This window comes from Ischnura elegans, chromosome 5, assembly GCF_921293095.1.
Source record: "Ischnura elegans chromosome 5, ioIscEleg1.1, whole genome shotgun sequence".
Classification (NCBI taxonomy): Eukaryota; Metazoa; Arthropoda; class Insecta; order Odonata; family Coenagrionidae; genus Ischnura; species Ischnura elegans.
This window is the reverse complement of record NC_060250.1, coordinates 6827694-6850188: the sequence shown is the minus strand read 5'-3', so window position 1 is coordinate 6850188 and position 22495 is coordinate 6827694. Positions and strand designations below refer to the sequence as shown.

At 37.0% G+C, this 22495-nt stretch overlaps 1 protein-coding gene and 1 long non-coding RNA gene across 2 annotated transcripts in view; one reads left to right on the top strand and one right to left on the bottom strand.

Annotated features, from left to right (window-relative positions):
- Positions 1-20010, top strand: part of LOC124159607 (Ca(2+)/calmodulin-responsive adenylate cyclase-like) — a 398052-nt gene extending 378042 nt beyond the window's left edge. The window contains exons 23-27 of the mRNA XM_046535531.1: positions 12870-13113; positions 14876-14893; positions 16915-17146; positions 18000-18267; positions 19743-20010. Of these exons, the coding sequence (XP_046391487.1) occupies positions 12870-13113; positions 14876-14893; positions 16915-17146; positions 18000-18267; positions 19743-20010 (1030 nt within the window). The remainder of the gene's footprint in view (positions 1-12869; positions 13114-14875; positions 14894-16914; positions 17147-17999; positions 18268-19742) is intronic.
- On the bottom strand, positions 796-2169 carry LOC124158469. Its single transcript, XR_006864803.1, has 3 exons — positions 1807-2169; positions 1160-1345; positions 796-979 (listed from the first exon to the last, which is right to left on the bottom strand). It is a non-coding gene; the product is annotated as an uncharacterized LOC124158469 (long non-coding RNA).
- Positions 20011-22495: the final 2485 nt, after the last annotated feature.

The following is a 22495-nucleotide window of genomic DNA, read 5'->3' as shown; positions in this document are numbered from 1 at the left end:
GGTAATGGCATCTAATAGGATGGGCATTTTTGTGAAGTGGGATGAAGTAACTTGGGAAAAATACTAAATGTGATCAAGCTATGATGATTCTTTTTTGTTTCTTTTATGATTTTTCTGCTGCTAATGGAAGGCAAAAAAATGCCATGCATCATTTTGATAGAATATTCTATGTTTACTTTCCATTTAACTCTTGCAATTGATTGAAAATTATGATTTCCATGGCTTAATTAACAGAGTCCTCAAATCAAGCCCTGTTGTTTCAACCAGTCAATTCTTTGACTTTGCACAAAGTACGTGTCTCTCTCTGTCCTCTGAGAAAGAATAAAAGCATAACCAGGGCCCTCTGATGTTTGTTTGGCTCCTCTTGACAATTTCTTCTTGATAATGTCTTTGTTTGGAAGTCAAGTTACTGTTTTCTGAATTATTTAAAAAAAAAAAGACCTGCACACACAGCTGATGCTTATCACCTGCATTCTAGAGAAGCTTGCATGCATAGACTTGCTGTTCTAGTCGATATTTGACCAATTGCAGTGCTTTACTATAACCTATGCACGCACACATGAGGATTGCCAACTTTTCATCTTCATTGATCATGACTCACCTTCCTGATTTTTCTCTTCTTCCTTGTTTGAGATGTTTTCATTTGAAGTTGTTTTCAGAGTTTGTTTGATGCTGTTTAATTTTCATTTTGGCTTTTGACCAAATTCATGTTGTTTGCTTGAAATCTATCGTACCATAAGCGCAATAATCCCTTAAAATATTTAAACGTACTCAACTCTTAATTGGTTTGAACAATTAATTTTGGAAACCTTTAATTAATTACATGTATCCATTATATTTTTCAAATCATATCATCCGTCATCAGTTATCATCTTTTGTAGCTCAGTAACTTGCAAGCATGGTATAATTTTAAATATTTCAAAGTTACGTGTTTTTTCCAGGGCTTGCTTGAAGGATGAATCACATCTTCATTTGCTTTCTATATTAAAATAAGAGGAATAAATATTAAGAGTATACTAATCCGCTAAGAGGCTTTTATACTCTCGTTAATATTTGCCATGCTCAAGCTTGGATGGGACTAACATAAATCTAGCAATGCAGACTTCATCTCTCATTGCATCAGCCACTCACACTCAAAATCCAAAACTATTTTAAATACCTTAGAAGAATTGGAGAAAATATATCTTTGCTGAAATTCACTTGTTCCTAAATATTATTTGTATCAAACTGCATTAGCTATATTTCAGAAAATCTCTCTGCTGTTGGCCATAATTCTCATTGATAGATTAATAATATTCTTCTAGTGGTGCAGAAATGTTGTGCACTTCAGTTTGAGAATGAATAACTGGATGAAAAAAAGGGATACAGAAAAAATAATTGCATTACTATTTTCCTTTTATATTGTTTGTTTTTTAAAACTAAAAAAATACTGATGGAAAACATTTTTGTTGCATTCATCACACTTGTAAAGAAAAAAGTAACAGTTTTGGAGGATATTTGAGGGAGAACCACATTTGGTATCCCACAACTTGGTAGCAACTTATTTTCATGCAACGAAAGTGAAGTACTCATTAGATACACATTTTTTCTTTAGATGCTGTAAGTTTTAATAACTTATCTGTTATCTGTTACAAAAATATCACATTGTTAACAATTATTTAAAATGCGGGCAAAATAGAACCAAGAGTTGGTACATTTTTGATCTTGGTAGAGCTGTAATCTGTACCCTCACAGTGTTCGAAGCATGTAATTCTCTAGTGTATCAACAAGCATATTTGAACGTAGTTGTTTGATATTTATACTGACCATAGCGAGTATTTTAGGCAGGCAATTATTCTTGGCTAGTTTGCTGTTAGTCCATGAGAAACACCTTCTGAGAATATTCACTTATCCCAGAATAAATATCAATCGATATGCTTGTTGACATTATGGACAATTAATTACTAGTAATCCTGAAGACACATACATTAAAACACTACCAAGAACATGAGTATAACACCCCTGTTGTTTTTCCCACGTTTTACTAAATTGACAGCTCCTTTTTGTGAAAGATACATAAATAAAACAAACAGCATTTATAGCAATGATGTGTACCTTACCAGCACTACATGTTGTTTGTAATAAAAATGATGTGTTGCATAGTTACGGGTCTCCAAAGCTGGTGTTTGCTCAAATAGCCTCAAAAACAAATACATACCTAGCTTTAGTTGCAACCTTGTAAAAATGATACTCAAGTAAATATTAAGTTTTATGCAGTTTAGAAATTAACAAAAAAGTTACGGTGTAATTACTTTTTCTGAGTCCCTTTTCTTTATTTAGTTATTTTTTTCCAAACTCTTTTGCATATAATCTCTGTGCCTACAATAGTTGATACAATCAATAAATGTTGATGAAGTTCGAAGGAAAGGGATGCTTAATTTGTATTTAGCAATCATTCTTTAGTTTGTGGCTATAATAATTTGGATCACTGAGAAAAAAGGTGCAATTTGACTGCTTTGTAGATGGAGGTACTGTTGAGGGAGTGAGGTTAACAAAATGTTTATGGGTCATGAGAGAACTGCCTTTGAAAAAGGGTCGAATGTCAACAAAGTAAATGTATACATATTTCTTTGAATGGGGATAGTTGATTATTTTTCAGTTATCCAACCAAGTGGAATTGTTTGATTCCCAGTCATAGGTTAAGTTCCACAGTTGTATTTTATGGCTCTTCCTAACTCCTGGTTCTATTCCATATTCGCCATTCTCTATTCTATATTCATTTGCCAAGTTCTATGAATGATTCTCGCCTTGCTAAATGCTCATACTCATATAGCGCTTACACTGACGTACATACATCTTTTGGAAGGAGTCTCATGATTTTTATGCTCCAGAATTTTTTATCTATGGCTATTCTTGAATTTTTTATGTTTCCATAAGTTTTTTGTTTTCACTGAATTCAACACACATTTGAGTATGCTAGTCTATAAGTTGGCTTCATTTACTTTGGTTGGATATTCTCTTCTCTTAATCTCCATTTCATCTAAATAAGGCGAACTCAAGTCTTCTCAAGTATCATTTTTCATGATGTCAAGTGATTTTGGAAATGCAAATGACTGTGCACTTCTCAAATGCCCTGTCTCTTATGCCAATTGCTTCTTGAATTTGGTGCGAAATAATCAGCCGTGGCGTCGTAAAGGATGGAAAGGATCATTTTCAGATGCATTCGTGTCGCTTTCTTGCACATACCTAACTATCATTGCAGTTCATGAAAAACAAATTGTTTATGGCTATCCACACCTCGTCATAAGTCAGAAAGTTTTCCTTCATGGGCTCACGGCTCTATGGTTTTCATTGTTTGGTCACATTCGTTAGATTATTCTCCCATTTTGTCTTCCCATTCTCATAAATTTGTGATCATTTTTTGAGAAAAGCAGCTGTGAATCTTTTTAAAATTCTGGTTCTGTGATTATTTTCTGAGACCATTAATTCATGTATGTGTCCGTAGTAGGCCCACCGTCTTCATATGACTATGCTTCCTTAAAGGTGTGCACTTGGTGTTACTTTTTAATCCCCGTACTCGTAAAACTTCCATGGAATGGATTCGTTTACAACTCTTGTTGTTAGTTAATTCATCGAATATGTTTATAGTCCTGAATTTAGTTGTCTTCCTTGTAAAGTTTCCCTGAGAAAGAGGGTGTTTCATGAAACCTTATTGGAGTTATATGCATACGTACACTGTCTTCAATTAATTGAATCAATTGAGAATGGAATCGCGAAATCTCAATTTTAAAGTGATGCTTTGATTTGAATGTGAGAGAGTGTGCAGGTCTTGTTGCCCTCATCCTGTCTCCTTCAGTTTGGAGTTTATCTTAATTTGGAATATGTTTCAGTTTGGATTATGTCTTAGTTTGCAATATGTGATCATGAATATTATTACATATTTTCAGCAGTATATAGAACACAGAAATATTGAGACCCTAGTAAACTTAATCAGAAGACTTAATTGACTAGGTGAAATCGATTGAATAACATACTGGCCTTTTGTGGTATTGAGTGGGCTCTTTCGACAATTAAAAGCATGTCACGTCCAATGCACTCGGATTATTCCTTGGTGGTTGGGTTGGTCAGCTGTTCGGATTTAGTGCTGGTATTATTTTACATCAAAGATCTATTGTTGATGCTGAAATTAAGCATTCTTGAGAATGGATATTGATGTCTGATCAAAAAAGGATGCAGATGCACTACATATTTATGTGGATCAAATTGTTCTTGCTTAGTGATGCAATGTTTAAAAAAAAAACCTTTCAATTGTAGAAAATTTAAAATTTTCTCATTAATTGCAATAGGAAAACAATTTCCATTGGCTTTTTGGGTTGCTGTGCAGGCCATTACTATATCCAGGTTCTATGATTCCCTGTGGCAACTTCACAAAGGGTCATGGTACTAGATTTTAGCTCCGGTGTGAGGGCTCTACCTGTTTGCTCCTGTGGAAGTTCTTCCTGTCGAGTGTTTTCATGTTGAATGGACCACAAGGGCCTAACTCTGAGCACCAAGAGTCTCGGTACAAATGCCGTGGGAAATTGAGCAGCTGGAGAGAGCAGTGGTCTGTAGAGTGGCACTGACAGACTAAGGACCGTGGTGCAATTCCTGGTCCAGAGGAATTTTCTCCCTTGACAAATGTACTGTGCATTTCACTGCTATTCACGGGATACCCCTGAAGTATAAAACATAGGTATTTAAGTATATTTTATCAAGACCCGTACTATATACATAACAGTAGCATGTTTGCAACAAGTACCATTTTTGAGGATTCGGAGCCAAACACTCACATAATTAAGGCAGTAAGTGCTATTGCAGCCAAATTTTTATGTGCTCGGTAGACATACTATGCAAGAGATTAGTGTGAAAGTAGTGAAATTAATAGAAAATCATTAATTTAAAGAAAGAATAAGTGGGGCCACATGTTCCAGAATAAAACTTATCCCAATGACCTTGAAAATGGGTACTTTTTTGGTTACAACCCTGATAACAATATGGTAATATAGGTATTTCTAAAATTTCAGTTCAGCCGAAAAAAAAAAAACTGCAATCAACATAAATAGTTTGATCCACGTATTTAGTTTTTTGCCTTTCTTTTCATTCTTAAGTTATTTGTATCCATACTTAAGTGCCCATATGATTGCTGCACCAGCAGTATTGATCCAGCCGCAAATTTCATAGAATTAAGAAAAAATAATGAGAGATTTAGGATCGCTATTTGGAGGTTTATGCAGCAGGAACAATCTACTTTGGTCTTTTAGTAGCAGTTGCAAATGTTGGTTCATCAGCCCAGAAGTTGTGGTAATTGGATATGATATCCCTTTAATATCCTGATGGAAAATATTATTGATGGTCAGATTGGATACTTTTGATCCAAATATCTGCAAATATTGCCCTTCAATGGATGCTTTGAATCTTTATTCGCTGAAGACATCAGTTCCAAAATTTTTAATTTAAGCTTCAGTGAATGCAGCGTCCCATTAGAGGGAGTGGAAAAAGTCCCAATCCTACCTTCGCATGTGCCGTTGCACTGCGATACTTGTCCTACTCCGGAATAATTATGTTTTAATGCTCTCGTAGGAGTTATGCAACAGAATTTACCCTGTGGAAAATTTTATGACAAAATAGGTACGACTGGCACATAGAGATTGAACAACCATCGAGGGAATCTCAGCACCATAGGATAATTACCTATAACATCAAAAGTAACTACGTCGCATATTTAAAAAAACCATCCTCAGACCTCCATCAGCCCATGCGCCTGATATTGTTTTTCCTTTCCGAGACTACAAAGTCCATAAATCATTATCTTTGAAGGAAAATATCAAGTTAAATGAGAACAATGGAAACGTATTTCATCCCTACGCCATCTCACCCACTGGCCTTTATCGTCCCACTTGCTTCAATTCTTCGTTTCTGGAGGACAAATGCTGGGTGAGTGACTTCCTGGGCCTGAAGATGTCTTGATAGCTTTCGGCAACAGGATGAAATGTATGAGATTAAAAATAGGATGGAGGAGGTGTGCATGAATAGGAAAGAATTTATATGAGAATTGCTAGATAAGAGTTTAACGAATACACTAATGAAGAGTCTGATCTGAAGAGTGACCCATAGCGATGCGGGAACTTGGACTGTTGGGAAGGATGGCGAGAATCATTGGAGGCATTTGAGATGTGGTTATGGAGACAAATGATAAAGATGAATTCAATGGATAGGAGGAGGAACAACAAAGTGCTGGGCATTTGGGTGAGGAGGGGAAAAATCTACCCGAGATATGGAGGAGAGAGAAGGCATGGATGGAGAGAGCACTTGATTCCGAGGGTATGCCTAAAAGCAGTATTAAAGGGAAAAATGTTAGCTAAGGGAATTAGTGGAAGGAAGAGAATCTTATTTGTAGGTGGAATGAAAGGTTGTAGGCCTCATTTTGAATTGAATAGGGAAGTCCAAGCCGGGAGGGGAGATAGGCCGGGGAATGTGCAAAATGTGCTTTGTAAACCTACCCTTATCAGTCAAGTACTTTAATAACAAAATAATGCTCTGACAATGATATGCATCATTTTCTGAAAAAATCTTGATTGAAAAGTACATACCAGAGGTAGCTGCCTCCAAAAGGATGAAGTAGAGATATGTATGACTTACAAGTGAGAGATGATTGTTTATTTATTGTTGATGTAGAGGAATGTACTTTCAGGGCTCGTTTCGTAAGATTTCTGTTAAAATGTATCAGATTGTGAAAACTGAAGTTGACAAATTCTTCCTCTAAAGTCACTGTAACCATGGACTTTTTTTGTGTATCCTCAGTAGGCATCATTTTGACACATTTTTTGATTTTTTCATCCAGAGTATGAAGCTGAGGAATAATTATAATCACAGAAAATAACATCACCATTGTCTTAGTGATGAAGAAAAGACACCGGTGCAAGATTAGACTGACTGCCGGGCCTCTAGGCTGCTAGAATTAGTGTAGACTGTGCCTTCGGCAGAAATTAAAGATAGAAGAAATTTCAGTATCATTCTAACAATTTCATTGCTTTTAGAATGAAATGTACTGTTTTTCGATGTGTGCAAATTGACAACATAGGCAATTCCGCAGTCCACCTTTGAAGCTAATTTTTGGCTATGTGCTGGTGCAGAAAAAGAAAAAAGCATTAGAGTATCACGGAATTTGCTAAGAATGAATGGTTGGGTAACCCTCATTAGCCACGGACATGCAGCAGGAAGCACCAGCAGACCAACTGAATCCATACTGGGAGATGGAATCAGGGAAAATCAATGGAATCCCTTGAGTAGGCACAAGGATCTCATGTCGCATTCTGCTTTGGACTGTAATGACTGTGCTTACTTGCTTTATTAGGTTAAGTTAGGTGCAGCAGCTTATGGCAGTATTGGCCTCACTGGCATAGCTATGGGAGGGAATGAGGGAATAGATCCCCTCCCTAAGCCTCAGAGAAATAGAAATATTATTTAAAACTATTGTCAAGTTTGACTTTTACCTAATAACTCTATCTACTTAGAGTTAAATTTTTAATGCCTATGTCATTTTTCAAAAATTTCCTCGGACCCCCTGTTGTCTGAAGGGGAGGGTCACTACCCCAGGCCATTCCATCCCCCCTCCCCCCCGAAGCATATTCCGAGTTACCCCACTGATTGACGTAGTAATAATGTGTGAAAATTACCTAAAAATGTGATTGCTACTGGAAACTGACAAGGAAACTTTTAAAAATGATACTCATTGATTTCTTTCATACTTTGTATGTGTATTTAAACATTATGGATGACTGAACATAGTGAAATATCCCTTGTTCCCCTGTGGCTGCATTATTGCAATTGGAAGATCAATGTTCTGCAACCTTCACAGCATATTTTTACACCGACAGGCACTAAAAGCCAGCTGTAAACATGGTGATCAACAGAAAATCATAGTATTTCTCTTCTTCACAGGGAAATCTTTCCTTTATGTAGAAACATTAAATTATGGTTTCCCCATTTGTGGCCCACATCGCCCCAATGACGGCATTGGGATTTCCCTGGAGGCATCGTCAGGCTCTCATCACGGTGGTGGCCCCTCCTATTCCTTTGCCTTTCTCTGTCCTTCCCCTCACGAGGTGCAAGGGTGGAAAGTCTCGGACTTACAGACCCAGCCCTCCGGAGAGCAGCCCCGCCAACACACCCTGGGCCCTCGTTTCACTTGAAGCCAAGGTGACTCCATCGCCATTCTGCTTCGGTTAACACGTGCAGTGCTGGTTGCCTCCCATTGATTTTTAAAAATTGCAATAGCTCCATTCTAAGATCATGAGGACCATACACAAACGCAAAATGATGAAAGCATATGTGTTATGTTTAAATGAGTTATTCATCTCAAAAATAATTGGTGGAAGGGAATGGTAAGTTCTCTTTATTTTGGGCCTGTGGAGATCTCAAACCCATTATCTAGAGTCCCCTACTTTAGTGTCATGGCAATGGTTTCAGCGTAAAGAGTCTATGTTTTTAACCTTTATTTGGACTTGAGAGGTATATTGTCCTCATGGCCTGGCCAGAGGTAGGGTTGGGTCTAAGAAATTTTAATCTGAGAAATTACTGAGGCAAAATTGTAATTGAGAAAATACCAAAAATATGCATGCAAAGTATGAACAAAATAGACGAGTTGCACTTAGTGAAGGTTCCTTGTCACTCCAATTGTCTCTCGTACACCGATTATGAATCCGAAAGTTGATTAGCAAGGTGAGGGTAGATCTCATCCTGGACTAGCCCCAGTATCAAAATCTTACAGCTAAAATATGCAATTTAAAATTATTTGAACGAAATTTTACTCTCATCTGTAAATACATGTAGTATGTACAGTGGAACCTCGTTAAAGCGAGTACAGACTATAGCGACACCCCCGCTATTACGAGAGATAGCCGATGCACCGTCAATTGACCCTTTAGGGTGTTATAATATAATAAGCGTGTTAAAAAATTCGTTTTTACGAGACCCTTTCGGCGTCGGCTCTCGCCATAGCGAGGGTTTCACCGCCGGAAGACTTTCATCAAGACTCCTTAACATCTGTAACTGCTAGCGATCTGTTAGAAATGAAGTTAATGGAGTGCTCAGTCTCAAATTTATGTGGTAAACTGTCGTTCGATAAATATAATGATTGACGAAAAAATGCTTTGCATGATTTTTATTCAGTTCGGTGCTTATAAATTGTTTGAATAGTTAGTCGTTATTTGAGTAAGGAAATTTAGTGATGCAAAAAACATCGCCTTTCGTCTGGATTTATGCTTACGTTTATCGGATAGATGTTTATCTGTCGCCGCATCACTCCTGCTCCTGTATATATATGTTCGCAACAGGTATATTGGCTATTATTTGCTTCACCTCCGGTAAAGCGACAATTCGCTATAGCGAGTGTTTATTAGTGCACCGTGGGGTGTCGTTATATCGAGGTTGCACTGTATCCCTTTTTTTGGATTTTCAAATATTTAAAAAAATTTCTAAAATAATTATGAAATATTTAAAAACAAAACTGATTATATATTTTGGAATCTAAAATTATATTTCTGAATGATTCCTTCACAGTAAGAATTATTTTAATTTAACTTAAGGCTTTAAGCCTAATGAGCTTGAAGTTCACTGATTTAGGGCATTATGGGGGACCAGTTCTTTTCCTTTAGCCACCACATGCAGGGGCGGATCCAGGATTTTTTTCTGGGAGGGGCACAAGCAAGGCCGTATCCAGGATTTTGTTCTGGTGGGGCACAAGGATACCTCGTAATACAAAACGAACGCAGTGATAATGGGACCGTATTAAAAATCATGCATATCTTTGAGGGTCTGGGGGGGGCACGGGGGCACGTGCCCCCCCCCCCCCCCAGACCCTGGATCCGCCTATGACCACATGTATGTATTTCTGTTTCGGATCACCCAAAGGCTTCTCTGGGATTTGAACTTGACACACTTGAAGCAGAGTGAAAATGCCATTGAAGGAAAATCATATACATACATACCTTGACCAGGAGTCAAACCCAGAGTCCCCTAAATGGCATCCAATGCTCTAACACTCAAGCTGCCAATGCCCCCTATTCACCGTATTCCTATTGCTTTGCTGTATTTTGTCGAATTTAGAAGACGAGGAGTAGTTAATGTTGCCAGATTTGCTGGTGACTCCTTGAAGGTATGCCACTGGATAGTCAGTGTTAATTTCCGTGAATAATATTGACGGTCAATGACAAAGCATTGAAAGTTCTAACGTAAGCCTCTGAACTGCGGCTCTATGGGCACGAACATGGTGTATTGTGGCATTGAATGTTTGTCATCACACTGTCCTCTAAAGTCAACACAACTGCACAGAGGAAGAAGGTGTCTTGGTAGTTCAAGTAGTGGAACACATGGGGTGAATTATTGATACACTGGTTTGAATCCTGGTCAAGGCAGATGATTCATCCCCCGTGAAGTTTGCACATTTTGAGTGCACTTGCCTTGGTTAATATATGCTGCTAACAATCTTAATTATGTCATGAAATAATCCTTTAATCAGTAGATAAATACTCTGCAAAGTTGGCCTCAATGGTTCCTTCAATCTCTTGTGAGTCATTAAATGTGTGTACGAATAGCTTTGACACATGAAAATGCCATACAATGGTTATCTTAGCCTCGGTAAATTAGAATATGTCAAGACCATGCTAGGTTGATGCAATTCTTTATATCCTAATATGGATTCAGAACACCTGAATTCTACGACATCAAATGATGTGGAGTATGTCAGTTGGTGGTTTCCGGCAATACTTAGTGGAATTTGCTGAACCTTATGAATGAATAACTGAAACTTTGTGTTTCCACAGAATTTTTTTGTTTAATGACACACGGCATCACCAGGTTTCCACCAGAAGATGACTTTAATCATTGAAACCATGGTTGTGATTTGATTGAAATAATTCTGTGGAAAAACAAAGTTTAAATTAGGAATGAATGTAGGCCTTCGCAGGGAGGTTCATTGGTGTCGACGGCTTTTGGAAGCAGCTCCGTGTTGCGCTTTGTCACGCAAGCTTTTGCGGCCATTGCAGGTCGCATCATCAGGCGATGAATGATCATTCTTCATCTGATGATTTGCAATGGCCACGAAAGCTCGCGTGACAAAGCGCAATACGCAGCTGCTCCCAAAAGCGGTCGACACCAAAGTTTAAGTTATTCATTCAAAAAAAGTATGTCATACAATTAAAGTAAACCACATTTGGCTCTTTTTTACTCTCCACAGTAAATCATTTTGTAGCTACCTCAAAAAGTATTTCATTTCAAAATATCCACCTCCAAGAAAAGTTGCTTATTAGTCAAATCAGGTACATGTATATAATATTGCTGGAGGAACTCTCAGTTTCATCAGGAAGGTTAATATTTTTCAGTCATATTGAGCGTACATCATTTACCTCTACGTAAGGTTAGTAAGAAAATTTTAGTGAATGTTATGGTTGGATAGTGGGACAATGATGTTAAAAATCCAGGCAGACCGGTTACTCTGTGAAGTTTGCTACCTGATTAAGTTTGTTGGTAAGTTACTTCTCCAGGTTTGGTTTCCATTAAAACATCAAGTTTTTGATGATACTGGTAATATAAAATACACCATAGATGAGAAGCAAGGAGTTATATTAGCATGCTAAAATTATCATCACTGAAATTCAAATTACTGATAAAAGTCATTGTAGAATTTGCACTCTTCTTAGTATGTAGCCTATAATTTCCTCTGTGCACTTTAAAACTTGAAATTGATCAAATATTCATAAAAGTAATTTGAGGAATGATCAGCTTCCTTCTGTAGAAATAAATGAATATGTATAAGCCATGCTATCCACTGAGTCAAATATTCGCTTTGTCGTGAATACTTCAACCTCTGGATATGAGTAGATATTTGCTCACTATTAAATGCAATTCTTTTCTTTACTTTCACAATTATAATCAACTTGATGTTAAGTTTTAATATTCATAAATTATCCTTACTGGTCAGATTTTTAATTCTCGTTTACTTTCTTTTATAGCTAACTAAGTGTTTTATGGCTGTATTTCTTTAATTCTTGGACGCCCTTATCATAAAATTATGTTCTTTGTTGGTCCATTTTTCTCTAGTTTGACTTTCCCTATTTTCATCATCATCTAAAAGACTGGTTAATTAATACTTGAAACAACACAATGTAAGTTTGTTATTGGAAAATTAGTTTCAATTTGAATGAATCTCTTGAAAATCGACCTCAGTCATGGTCATTTAGATGTACATGCCTACTCACTCATGTCATCAAGTTATATTTTTCATAAATTATTGTTTCTCTTGACATTTTCATTCAGTAAGACATCATAATATATTTTTTAACCCAGCTTCTTGTTGTGACCTGTGAGAGTTTCACCTGAGCTTGTAAATGCATTAATTTAAATGTGAACTCTTGAAAATGCTAATTTTTCAGTGTTACTCTCCTTGGCCTCGTTCTAAAAATTCTGGTTGGCTGCATTTACTATCCATTTCCTAAAATTTGTCTTGATGTTGTTTGTTTGAAATTTGCTTCTTAGATTTTCCCAAGTTGGAAAAATGGCATGCATTGAAAATAATTTCAGTGGATACAGTTTTTAAAGTCCAAAGAGATTATGTAATTTTGTTTGCATTATTTTACGGTTAAATTAATATCCCTTATGTGTGTTTTGTCAGTGTGCTTCATGGCAGACACAACTTATTTTACCATTTGCCGTGCATTCCCCCTTAGTTTTTTTTTTTTTTTTTTGCTTGCCTACAATCAGATGCATTTGATGTATGGTCTGCCCCTCCTGGTTGATCATTCACTATAATGTGGAAATAACTTTTGAAAGAGTAATCAACCGTTTCTTCACAGGAATCCTGCAAAAGGGAATGAATTTGAAGACTTGGACAGTGATTTAGCTGAGACGTTGAATACTGAAATGGAAGAGGAGGAGGAGGAAGAGGATGATCTTGAAAAGAAAGGAACAGAGACAAAAGAAGATCGGCTTACGGGAACAGCAGAGGACAGTGAAACGGAGAAAGAGAGGAGAGAGAAGGAGGAAATAATGACGTTTGAAATGGAAGAGAAAATGATAGCCGAAGAAGTTGCCAGGCAGGTAAGGAAAACGCTCGCTCATTCATTTTTCATTCATTCCCTTCACAATTCATCCCCTGCCACAATGTATAGTGGATGACTTGGAGTATGAAAATACACCACTTGTACATATGGAATAAGTAGACATGTACCTACTCTACTCTGTTCCAAATATCTTTCTGGATGAAGAGGTGGAGCTGAAGAGATGAGGGAGGGAGGGTCCTCTTTGATTGAGCCGCATGGACATTGGAGATAGGCTTCGCTGATGGGGGTTTACCGAGAGTTAGATATGGAGTAAACTAGGCATTTACAAATGTGCATATGTACTAGCATCTACTTTTTTTATGGATAAACATGAACCATAGATATCTTTTTAAAAACCATTGGTGGTGAAGGTGAGGCTGCACAGTGGAGCAATTGACAGGTCAAAGAAAGTAAAAGGTTAACAAGTGTTTTAATCTCTCATAGAAAACAACCTTACAGCATGACTGAGGCTTTGTCCATTGACATTGCTTTTAATGAGAGATCACCGCTTATAAAACTTTTACCTCCGTCTATCTGTTAATACCCTATAATATAATAATATTAATTAAGCTATGTTGCCTGACCCTCAACTTCTGTGTTTGTTTTTTCATTTTTTCTACCCACCCTTTTTGTCTCTTTCATAATAGCTATTTGAAGTTAATTTTGGGCAGTGTTACTTTGATAATATCACTGCGTATCATAACATAATAAATATAGGTATTACAGTTTGAGGGCATGAGCCACTAAGAAAACTGTACTCCCAATTATCCGTGCATGAGTTTCACCAAACTGCAATTTTTCTGCAACATCTGATAAAAAATTAGACTCACAAACGCCAGGATTATTGGTTTTTTAATGCAAGGACACACAAGGCTTTTTATTTTCATTAGAATTCTCTTTTTAAAACCTAATTATTTTCTTTACTTTCTGGATAGGAATGTTTAAGTTTAATTAGATGTCTGCTCAAGAAGAAGATGGGTCTCTTGATTAATTTTAAAACTCTTGATTAATTCTAGAAGATTTATTCAATGAATAGCCAATCGCTAGTAAACAAAATTTTATCTATGATCTTTTAATGTATTTTTGATATCCCAAATGCACCATTATTGCTGTGGCCTCACTTGTGGTTGATTATATATAAGCTATAGCCCAAGGGAACAGGAGACATGCATACGTATTTCGTGGGACTCGGGCATATTTACGCCGCTACCAGTCAAGGTCAAGCTGTAAAGGATGGGAGTAGTGGAAGTGGAAGCAGAGACGAAGTGAGTAGGGATCTCATGAGTCAAAGCCAAGTCCTCGCCTGCATAATAGACAGTGTGCCCAAGTGTATAGAGTAGTGGGAAAATAATACCCATACATAACATTGTCACCACAAAAAAAATTGATACCGGGTGAAGAAATCTTCAAAGAGTCCCTTCAGCAACGTAGAATAAAAGACTGCATTCATAAATAAAATTGTATTATTTGATTTACATAAATTATCAGTGTATTTATAAATCAAAGAGAGAGTTTGGGTTGTCTGTGTTTTCCAATTATGTATTTGTGCCGCATTTCCCCGTAATTAGGTAAGTGCCCATTTGGATAGTCGGGAGTTAACTGTGCCATAAGCTAAGCTTCTGATCATATGGAAGAAAACTCATTTCATCTCTGCTAAGATGTATTTAAATTTCTCTTTAGTGTTTGTAATGTATGTTCCCTGATTTTGGACTCATCCTAATTATTAAGTCTTTTTTCTTCTCTTTTTCGCTCACAATCAGCGAGACAAAGGACCATTGGTAAGCAAGAATATTTTTTCAAATGACTCTTTGTCAGGAAATGACTCAATGAAAGTACTTTATTCAAATTTTATTTGCCAACCTGGATTTCAACGGGTGTCATTTTTATTGACATCTCAGGTGCCTTCTTTTTTTTCTTTTCAAACTATGATGAACATTATACATATTTACAATTAATTCATTTGCAGTAGGTACTGACATAATTTTTCAATAGACATAGCTAACTGAGTTAGGTCAAAGACTGATGCTTCATTTTTCCCCTGGTTTAATTCTTACTATTAATGCAGTAGATCTTAGATGTCTTAGCGCATTGTGTGAAGCATTTACATTGAGCACAAGCTCAAAAAATTGGTGGCTCAAAGATAAAATAATGGCCAAAAATGCATGGAAATGGTGAATTTTTTAAGGTGAATGTGTTTTCCCACCATTTTTCCCGCCATCATTCCATCTCCGAGCCACCATTGTGTCCAATGTTTTCTGCTTGTGTTCTACCTGCTTGTTTCACTTCCGTTTTGGATTCATTTGTGTATTTTTGGTTATGATGACTAGTGTGATGACACATTTGATGCTGGAAGGATATCCCAAACTTCTCCAATTCACAATTTCAGTTCAATCTGAGAAATTAAAGCCTTTTATTGCATGTCCATGAAATAAATTTTATCTCATGAAGAAGTGGCATTATTTTGTCATTCTTTTTCATTTTTTTCAACTGTTGAAATGATATCTTCAGAAGTTGAGATTGAGTTTTGCTCAGCGTATGGTATGCAGTCAAGTTTGTTGGATTACCCTCAGTGTGTTGATTTGGGAATATGGTCCCAATGATTCAACATCTAAGTCTGCCATTGTCTTCAGGGATGGAATATGCAGCCAAGTTGTTATCGGTTTTTATATGGAGTGCCATTGAAGTGGGCCCTGGTTGTTTCCCAATTGGTGTTGTTGTCGTATGTCGTGCTTTGTTAATCTCTTCCCCATATTGTTTTTGTTTCGCTTGAATTGTCTCATTAAATTGTCTCGCTTCTTTTATAATGTGATTGCAGTGACTGTCATTGCGTGAGTATCTTAGTGAGACTGTCACAGAATCTTTGTATTTTTGGAATTCATTCCATGTGCAAGGTCCAGGCAATGCTTGGCTACCATTGATTTCAGTGGGTTGAACAAGTTGTGTGGCCTGTATCCCCAATGTAGACGTGAGCGCAGTGGCATGGGATGCTGTATACTCCTGAGGTTTTGAGGCCCAGGTCATCTTTAGGTGTCACGCTGCAGCCTTTGATTTTGGTGGCATTTGCATCGTAGAAGAAGGAAGAAAATTTAGCTTAGAGAGAAAGGCCATCAAGAGAGATAAAGCCTTCCAAATACATACAAGGAAGATCATCATTAATCACAAAATGTGGCGACAAAAATCAAGAAACAACCAATACTTGAGTGGCACTCGAGGGTTTAAATACCATAAAACTTTTGGCTGGCAAACTCAGCCATTGAAACAATGACACCACATGTATACACGTGGTGCATGCAACAATAGCACCATATGTATACATGTGGTGCTATTGTTATTTGTGCCATTGTTGTTTGTGCCATTGGCGTTTGTGCCATTATTGTGGTGCCAATATATTTCCAAATCAACACTGTGTGGGGAACCTGAGAAACCTTTGCGCAAATATCTGCAGAATACAAAGCAAAATGATTTTGTCCCCAATCTATTTCTGTTAGCAAATCTGATCTGCATGATGTTGCTTGCACCCAAATGGTACATAATGCCATAGTATTTCTTCCTGAATATTCAGAAAGAGATGGGGCTTATTATATTTTATGTTGTTGTATTTCATAATTCTGAAGTCATAATCATCCTTGCAGTTCTAATGCTGCCGCTCTCCTCTGCTGACTTAGTCATGAGCTTTCAAACTCTAGTTACTTTAATTTTTAAACGGGCAGTAGTTCTCACCTGTTTTGTGTCATTTTTTCATGGGAAAAAGATGAGACCATACGCATGTGCATACTTTGGTATTTAATGTTTGAAACAGGAGGCTGAGGTGAAACGCATCCTGGAGGAAAGTGCCAAGCAGGAGGAGATGGGTGGGGGCTTTGTGGTCGAGGTGACGAGCCAATCCGAGTGGAGTGACGAGGAAGAGGACGAAGATGGAGCTGCCTCGGAGCCTCTGCTAGCTGATCGGGAGTCCACTGGCTACACCACGGACGACCCAGCGTTGGAAAATGTTTCTATGCTAAATGAAACTGGTCTCACAGATGCAGAAGGTAAGGTCTTAAGTTGGATTCAATAAGATTGTCTTCGCACATGCTCAATTTTTAGGATTATGGCAAGTTAAGGATTTCCAGCTTCAAGCATAAAATTCTCAAATCCATCCCACTAACTGTAATTTGATTATAGAACTTGAGCTAGGTTTCTTAGTAAGTCCAATGGGAAATTTTATCTTTCACAAGATAATAAAGGTTTTACAATTGACAGTCACACTGCAGCTGATTTGCCAGCAGCTTCTACATCCTCCTGGGAGCAAGTTTAAAATAAATACCACAGCAAATGAATGTTTACTAGAACCAGGGATATGAACTACCTTATTTGTCAGTGAATACTGATCAAATTCATTCCTGGCATAAAACTTTTTTGCCTGTATATCATTGGAATAAGCTTCTTAAGTTATATTTTTGTATCAGCCTTGAGGAAGGAGAAATACTCCATGATTGGCTGCTAATGTCACTGGCCCGACTGCCTTTGCTTGAGTGGAGTATACTGCTGTTTGTAATCAGGAACAGAATAAAAATTTTACTTTTTTCCTTTGCACGCAAGTCAGTTAATAATGAGACTGATGTTATAAGTCTTTACCTAATAGAGCAGTCCTTGAGAAAGGACCTTCACTTTGTCCATGAACCATTTTGAATTTGAAATATTTATATTTGGAACAGGCTTCTCTAATTCTCATCTTGAAATTTTCATGAAGGCTTTTGAATTGATCCATTAGTAGATGAAGGCAGTTTTGCAGCCTTTCCGTCTTTAATTAGTGACAATTAGAGGGACTATGTTGACATGTACATACGTCCTATGTAGGCAGGTACATACATGTGTCTTCATATCTTCTATGTTTCGTTTCAGGTGCCCTGAGTGATGTGAACTCAGTGTTTGCAGATGGTGGTCATGAAGGTGATCTTGATGACACCAGCATTTCTTCTCGTGCCTCCTCTCGAATATTTGGTGATGCTGACGCAGTTGCCATAGGCAACGTCCTTGCCCTTGTTGACACTCTTGGCGGCTCAGCTGGCACTGCGGCAGCGGTTGCGGCAGCAGCAGCTGCAGCGGCGGCTGCTTCCTCCCTTGGCTACGACTCAGAGTATGAGTCAGCACCTCATGGACTCTCGTACAGGTGTGTTGTGCGCTCAAGCTAGAGGAGCTGCTGTTCGTTTATTCTAGAATTAATGTCTTCACATTTAATGTTGATTCTTTGTGGCTACAACTCATTTCAATTTACTTCAATGATAAATGCTTAACAATCCTGGTTGTAGATTTTTCTGTATTTTACATGCACATTCAGGACATGTTTTTTTTTCCTGTATGAAAGTTTTCTGAGAATATTGGCAGAGTATGTCCTTAAACTTCTTGCACGACCAGCTTTGTACAACTGGTGTAATTTATGTAACTCATGCACAAACAAATCTGAGTTTAAATCAAAGAGAAACAGTCATGGCGAAGGAGATTAGTAGGGCTATTTATGGTGAAGAAAGAAAATTACCTTATAAGAGGATAAAGATTTACTGGACTGATGGGAAATATAGCACCCTCTAGAATAAGATGACTGAAGATGTATGGAGAAGAACATAAAATACAATTTTATAAAATGGAATTGAAAAGAGGTTTTCACACATGAAGGCTTCATTGGACTAGTTCTCATAATACTCTATGTTCAATCTGTGATACAGTAAAACCTCTTTACATCGTAATGGAGGGGACCAAAATTTGGGCAGTTTGACGTATGAAGGTTCACTATAGAGAGGTTTCAGTGATAGGCACCATTTTTTCATATCCTTTGGAAATTAAAGGTGCTACTGTCTTTTAAACCATTATATTTATGTGTTTAAACAAACATGCATACATTAGTGAACATATACATATTTACTATTTATTTTTATCAGAAAACGAGCGCTATCGTGTGACTTTTACTATGATTCGAGAGGAAACGATGTGATCTCTCCTAAATCAACAGTCACTTATAAGATTTGGATAATTGGATACCTTGTTTTATTTACTGTTAGGTATGCTCTCATGTGGAACAAAATTGCAGTAACTAATTGTGAATGTGAAAATTACAGCATATTAAAGGTGTATAAGAAAAAAAAATAAGCATGAAACATTTATTTCTGAAAATGTCATTCTAAGTACGTAATCACAGCTGCATTAATGGTCTCTAGTTGTCTCGGTATGATTTGTGGAGGTAGTTAGGCTGTCTCGGGTGTATCTCCTTGGTATGATAAGTGGAGGTTTTTCGAGATAAAGAGGTTCACTATGAAGAGGTTTGCCTATAAATTTACATGTAAATCTGATGGGACCATAGGGGTGGTACATATGAAGTATGGAGGTTTATGATGTAAAGAGGTTCACTACATAGAGGTTTTACTGTATTACATTTGTGAAAAGTTAGTGTGGGTTAGAGCTCAGTACTTAGGTCTCACAAGGAGAAACCATAGAAACTAGACAAACTGTGGAGTAGAATATCTTCAGTGAGCCATGTATTCAAGAGTAATTTCAATATTGGTTCTAAAATGTTTGCATGAAAAACAGTGTTTGTTTTCTCTTGGAAATAATCCTTTAAAATATTGTATTTTCTGTTTTTGGCACTATTAGGGGGAATGGAGCATCATCTGATGATGATTTGCCATTCCTTCATCGCTCAAGTGGTCGATCGTCCTCCAGTCAAGCGCAGTTGAGAGGGAGTGCCGGGATCGAGGGAGCATCGAGGAGGCTGGGAGCAGATGGGAGGGCAGGCATAGAATTCATAGATGACACAGCCAACAATCTGGAGAATATTCGTTCAATGTCGGAAAGTATTACTCGGAATTTTGGACAGCCGCGAAGTGAAACAGACGAGCCAGATGACAGTGACGACATCTAAGCTTTGTTTAGTTTTGTGAATTGGCCAGTGTTGACTAGGAGTGAGCTCTGTAGATTTGTTGAGGGGATTTCGAAGCTTCTTCAGTTCTTTTCTCAGTTTCTCAAACTTGAACTTTTTCAAGTGGAATGAAGAAGAAAATTGTTGACAATTAGTGGAGAGTGGTGTACTACCATAGACTGATGAGTAGTATCGATAAGGCTGATGGTATCCACCTCTGTTTTATTCCTAGAGAACTTTTCATTAGCAAGTTCAGTGTTCTACTGACATTTAGATTGTTGATTCTTCTTCAGAATGTTGTTGTGTGACTTGATACAAAAGGGTGCAAGCAGTGTTGGTGATAATAGTGAGCATCATATATTTTGGAACATGTTGATTTCTGATGCACCAATTTTGAAGTTAAACTGAAAAAAATACTCCTGAGTGATTGTATTAAAATAATGAACATCAATGCTCAAACCTGAGCTATTCTAAGAAATATGGGTAAACAAGAGACTTTTTAAGGCAGGAAAGAACTTGATATAATATATATTTTTAGGCAGGACCTGCAAAAATCAACTTCAAGAGGAAAGTGTGTAGTTGTAAACTCTCTAAGGTTTTTAAAATTATAAGTACCTATGTAAATAATTACTCTAATAAGAAAGCCAAAGACATTGTAAGAAACTTTGTTCCAGCAGTATTTATTATTGTTGGTTTACTGTCTTTTTGATGAGAGATTTCTTTGTCTTTTGTAGAATTGGTGCACCTGTGGAACTCATAAATACTGTTAAATATTTCTCTTTTAAAAATTTGATTGTCTTAACTACCTGATGGCTACCTTTGAATTTTTCAATATATTTGTGTAATTGTCCCAAAATGGTGTATTCCAATTTTTCCTCAAGTTTTTAAAGAAATTGAATTTTCTTAATGTTTGATGGCACAGGTGGTCATTTATATAATTCTTTGTGACTATTTTTGATGTGACAACCAAAAGTGGCCTCCTTTGTTAAATGTAAAATACCTAATTACCCATCAGTCATGGATGTCTGTATTCTTCAATTGACCTAATGGTAAACATTGTTTAGATTTTACCAAAGTAATTTATTATCTTCTGGCAAAACCGTAATAAAACTATAGTATTTTATAGGTCTCATCAGAGCAGAGTTTTGCCCATAGATCAATAGGTGGCCATCACTTTGGGTATTTCATGAGTAAAAATAGTCAGAATTGGTTCAATCTTACAAAATTGTTGTAGAATTTTTCAGAGCTTTGCAGTGATGACTGGGTTTATATTATGGTAAAATTATGTCTCAATTTGGATCCATATTTTGTTTTATGTGAAAACATGACTTTTGTGATTCATCTTTTAATTTGTTAGTCTGACAAAGAAATGTTTCAACTGATAACTTATTGGTATAAAATACCTGGTTGTTGATCAATCAAAAATGAGCAAGGATACAATTTGTTTGTGCTACTCCACTAAATCTAATGCCAATTATATAGTAATTGATTCTTTATGAATAAATTGATTCCTTTTGAAAATATTGGTCATATAAGTACAAACGCTTCCTTCCTCTCAGTTCAAACTTGGAATTGCTTATTTATACAACTAAATAAAACTGAGATTACAAAATCACTGGTGGCTATGATATTTTTCTCACGCTTAAAGAGGCTCATGGCACATGCCAACGGCACACAATAATAATTTGAAACAGAGGACTGTTTAAGCCTTGAGTTGGAAGTGAGGAAAGGTTGTTAGGGAAGGGAGAGGGTAAATACTATTGTTGCTTTATTGTGGAAAGACCTCGATACTGAAACGAAAATAAAAAAGTATAAATTTAGTGAATATAGCAATGTGTTAAGAAAGTGGCCTCAGTTTTAGAATGAGCACTCTGATTACTTTCAAGTTCCATTTGCTTTGTCATCAGGTTGTCGGTGTAAATGGTGCCGACCACATGTGCTCCAATCATTAGGTTACAAATTTTTACTACAAGGCTACACGTTTTTTGAAAGGAAGGCGTAGACATAATACTATTAACTTCTTCTAGCCTAAACTGTAAGTGGGCTCTCTATTATGGGGTTATGTATTAACAGGTGAAGCCTTCAGACAGCCCCAAATCAAAATGTGTGTCCTCCATTGCTTCACTTCAGCTTCTACTCTTCCTTTAATTTTTCTACCTTTCCTGATTCTCAAGTCCCTGTAGTCAGCATCGACAACTCACTATTTAGAAGGAAAATTCTCACTTTAGTTCATGTGGGAGCACTCAATAATAATGACTGAAATATCTCCAGGTGAGTAGCATCCATGCTTCCCACAACATTTGTCGTCCAGGGTAAAGAACTGGATCCCCTACACTGTGAAATTCACACTAGCAGTGTAATCTCAGGTAATCTCTGCCACTCCTCCAAACCAACGTCAGGGTTAAGTTACTGCGTGAGAGACTTAAGTAATTTGAGTTAGAATTGATTAAAACTGTAAATAGTGAATGAATCTCTCCGCAACCTCAAT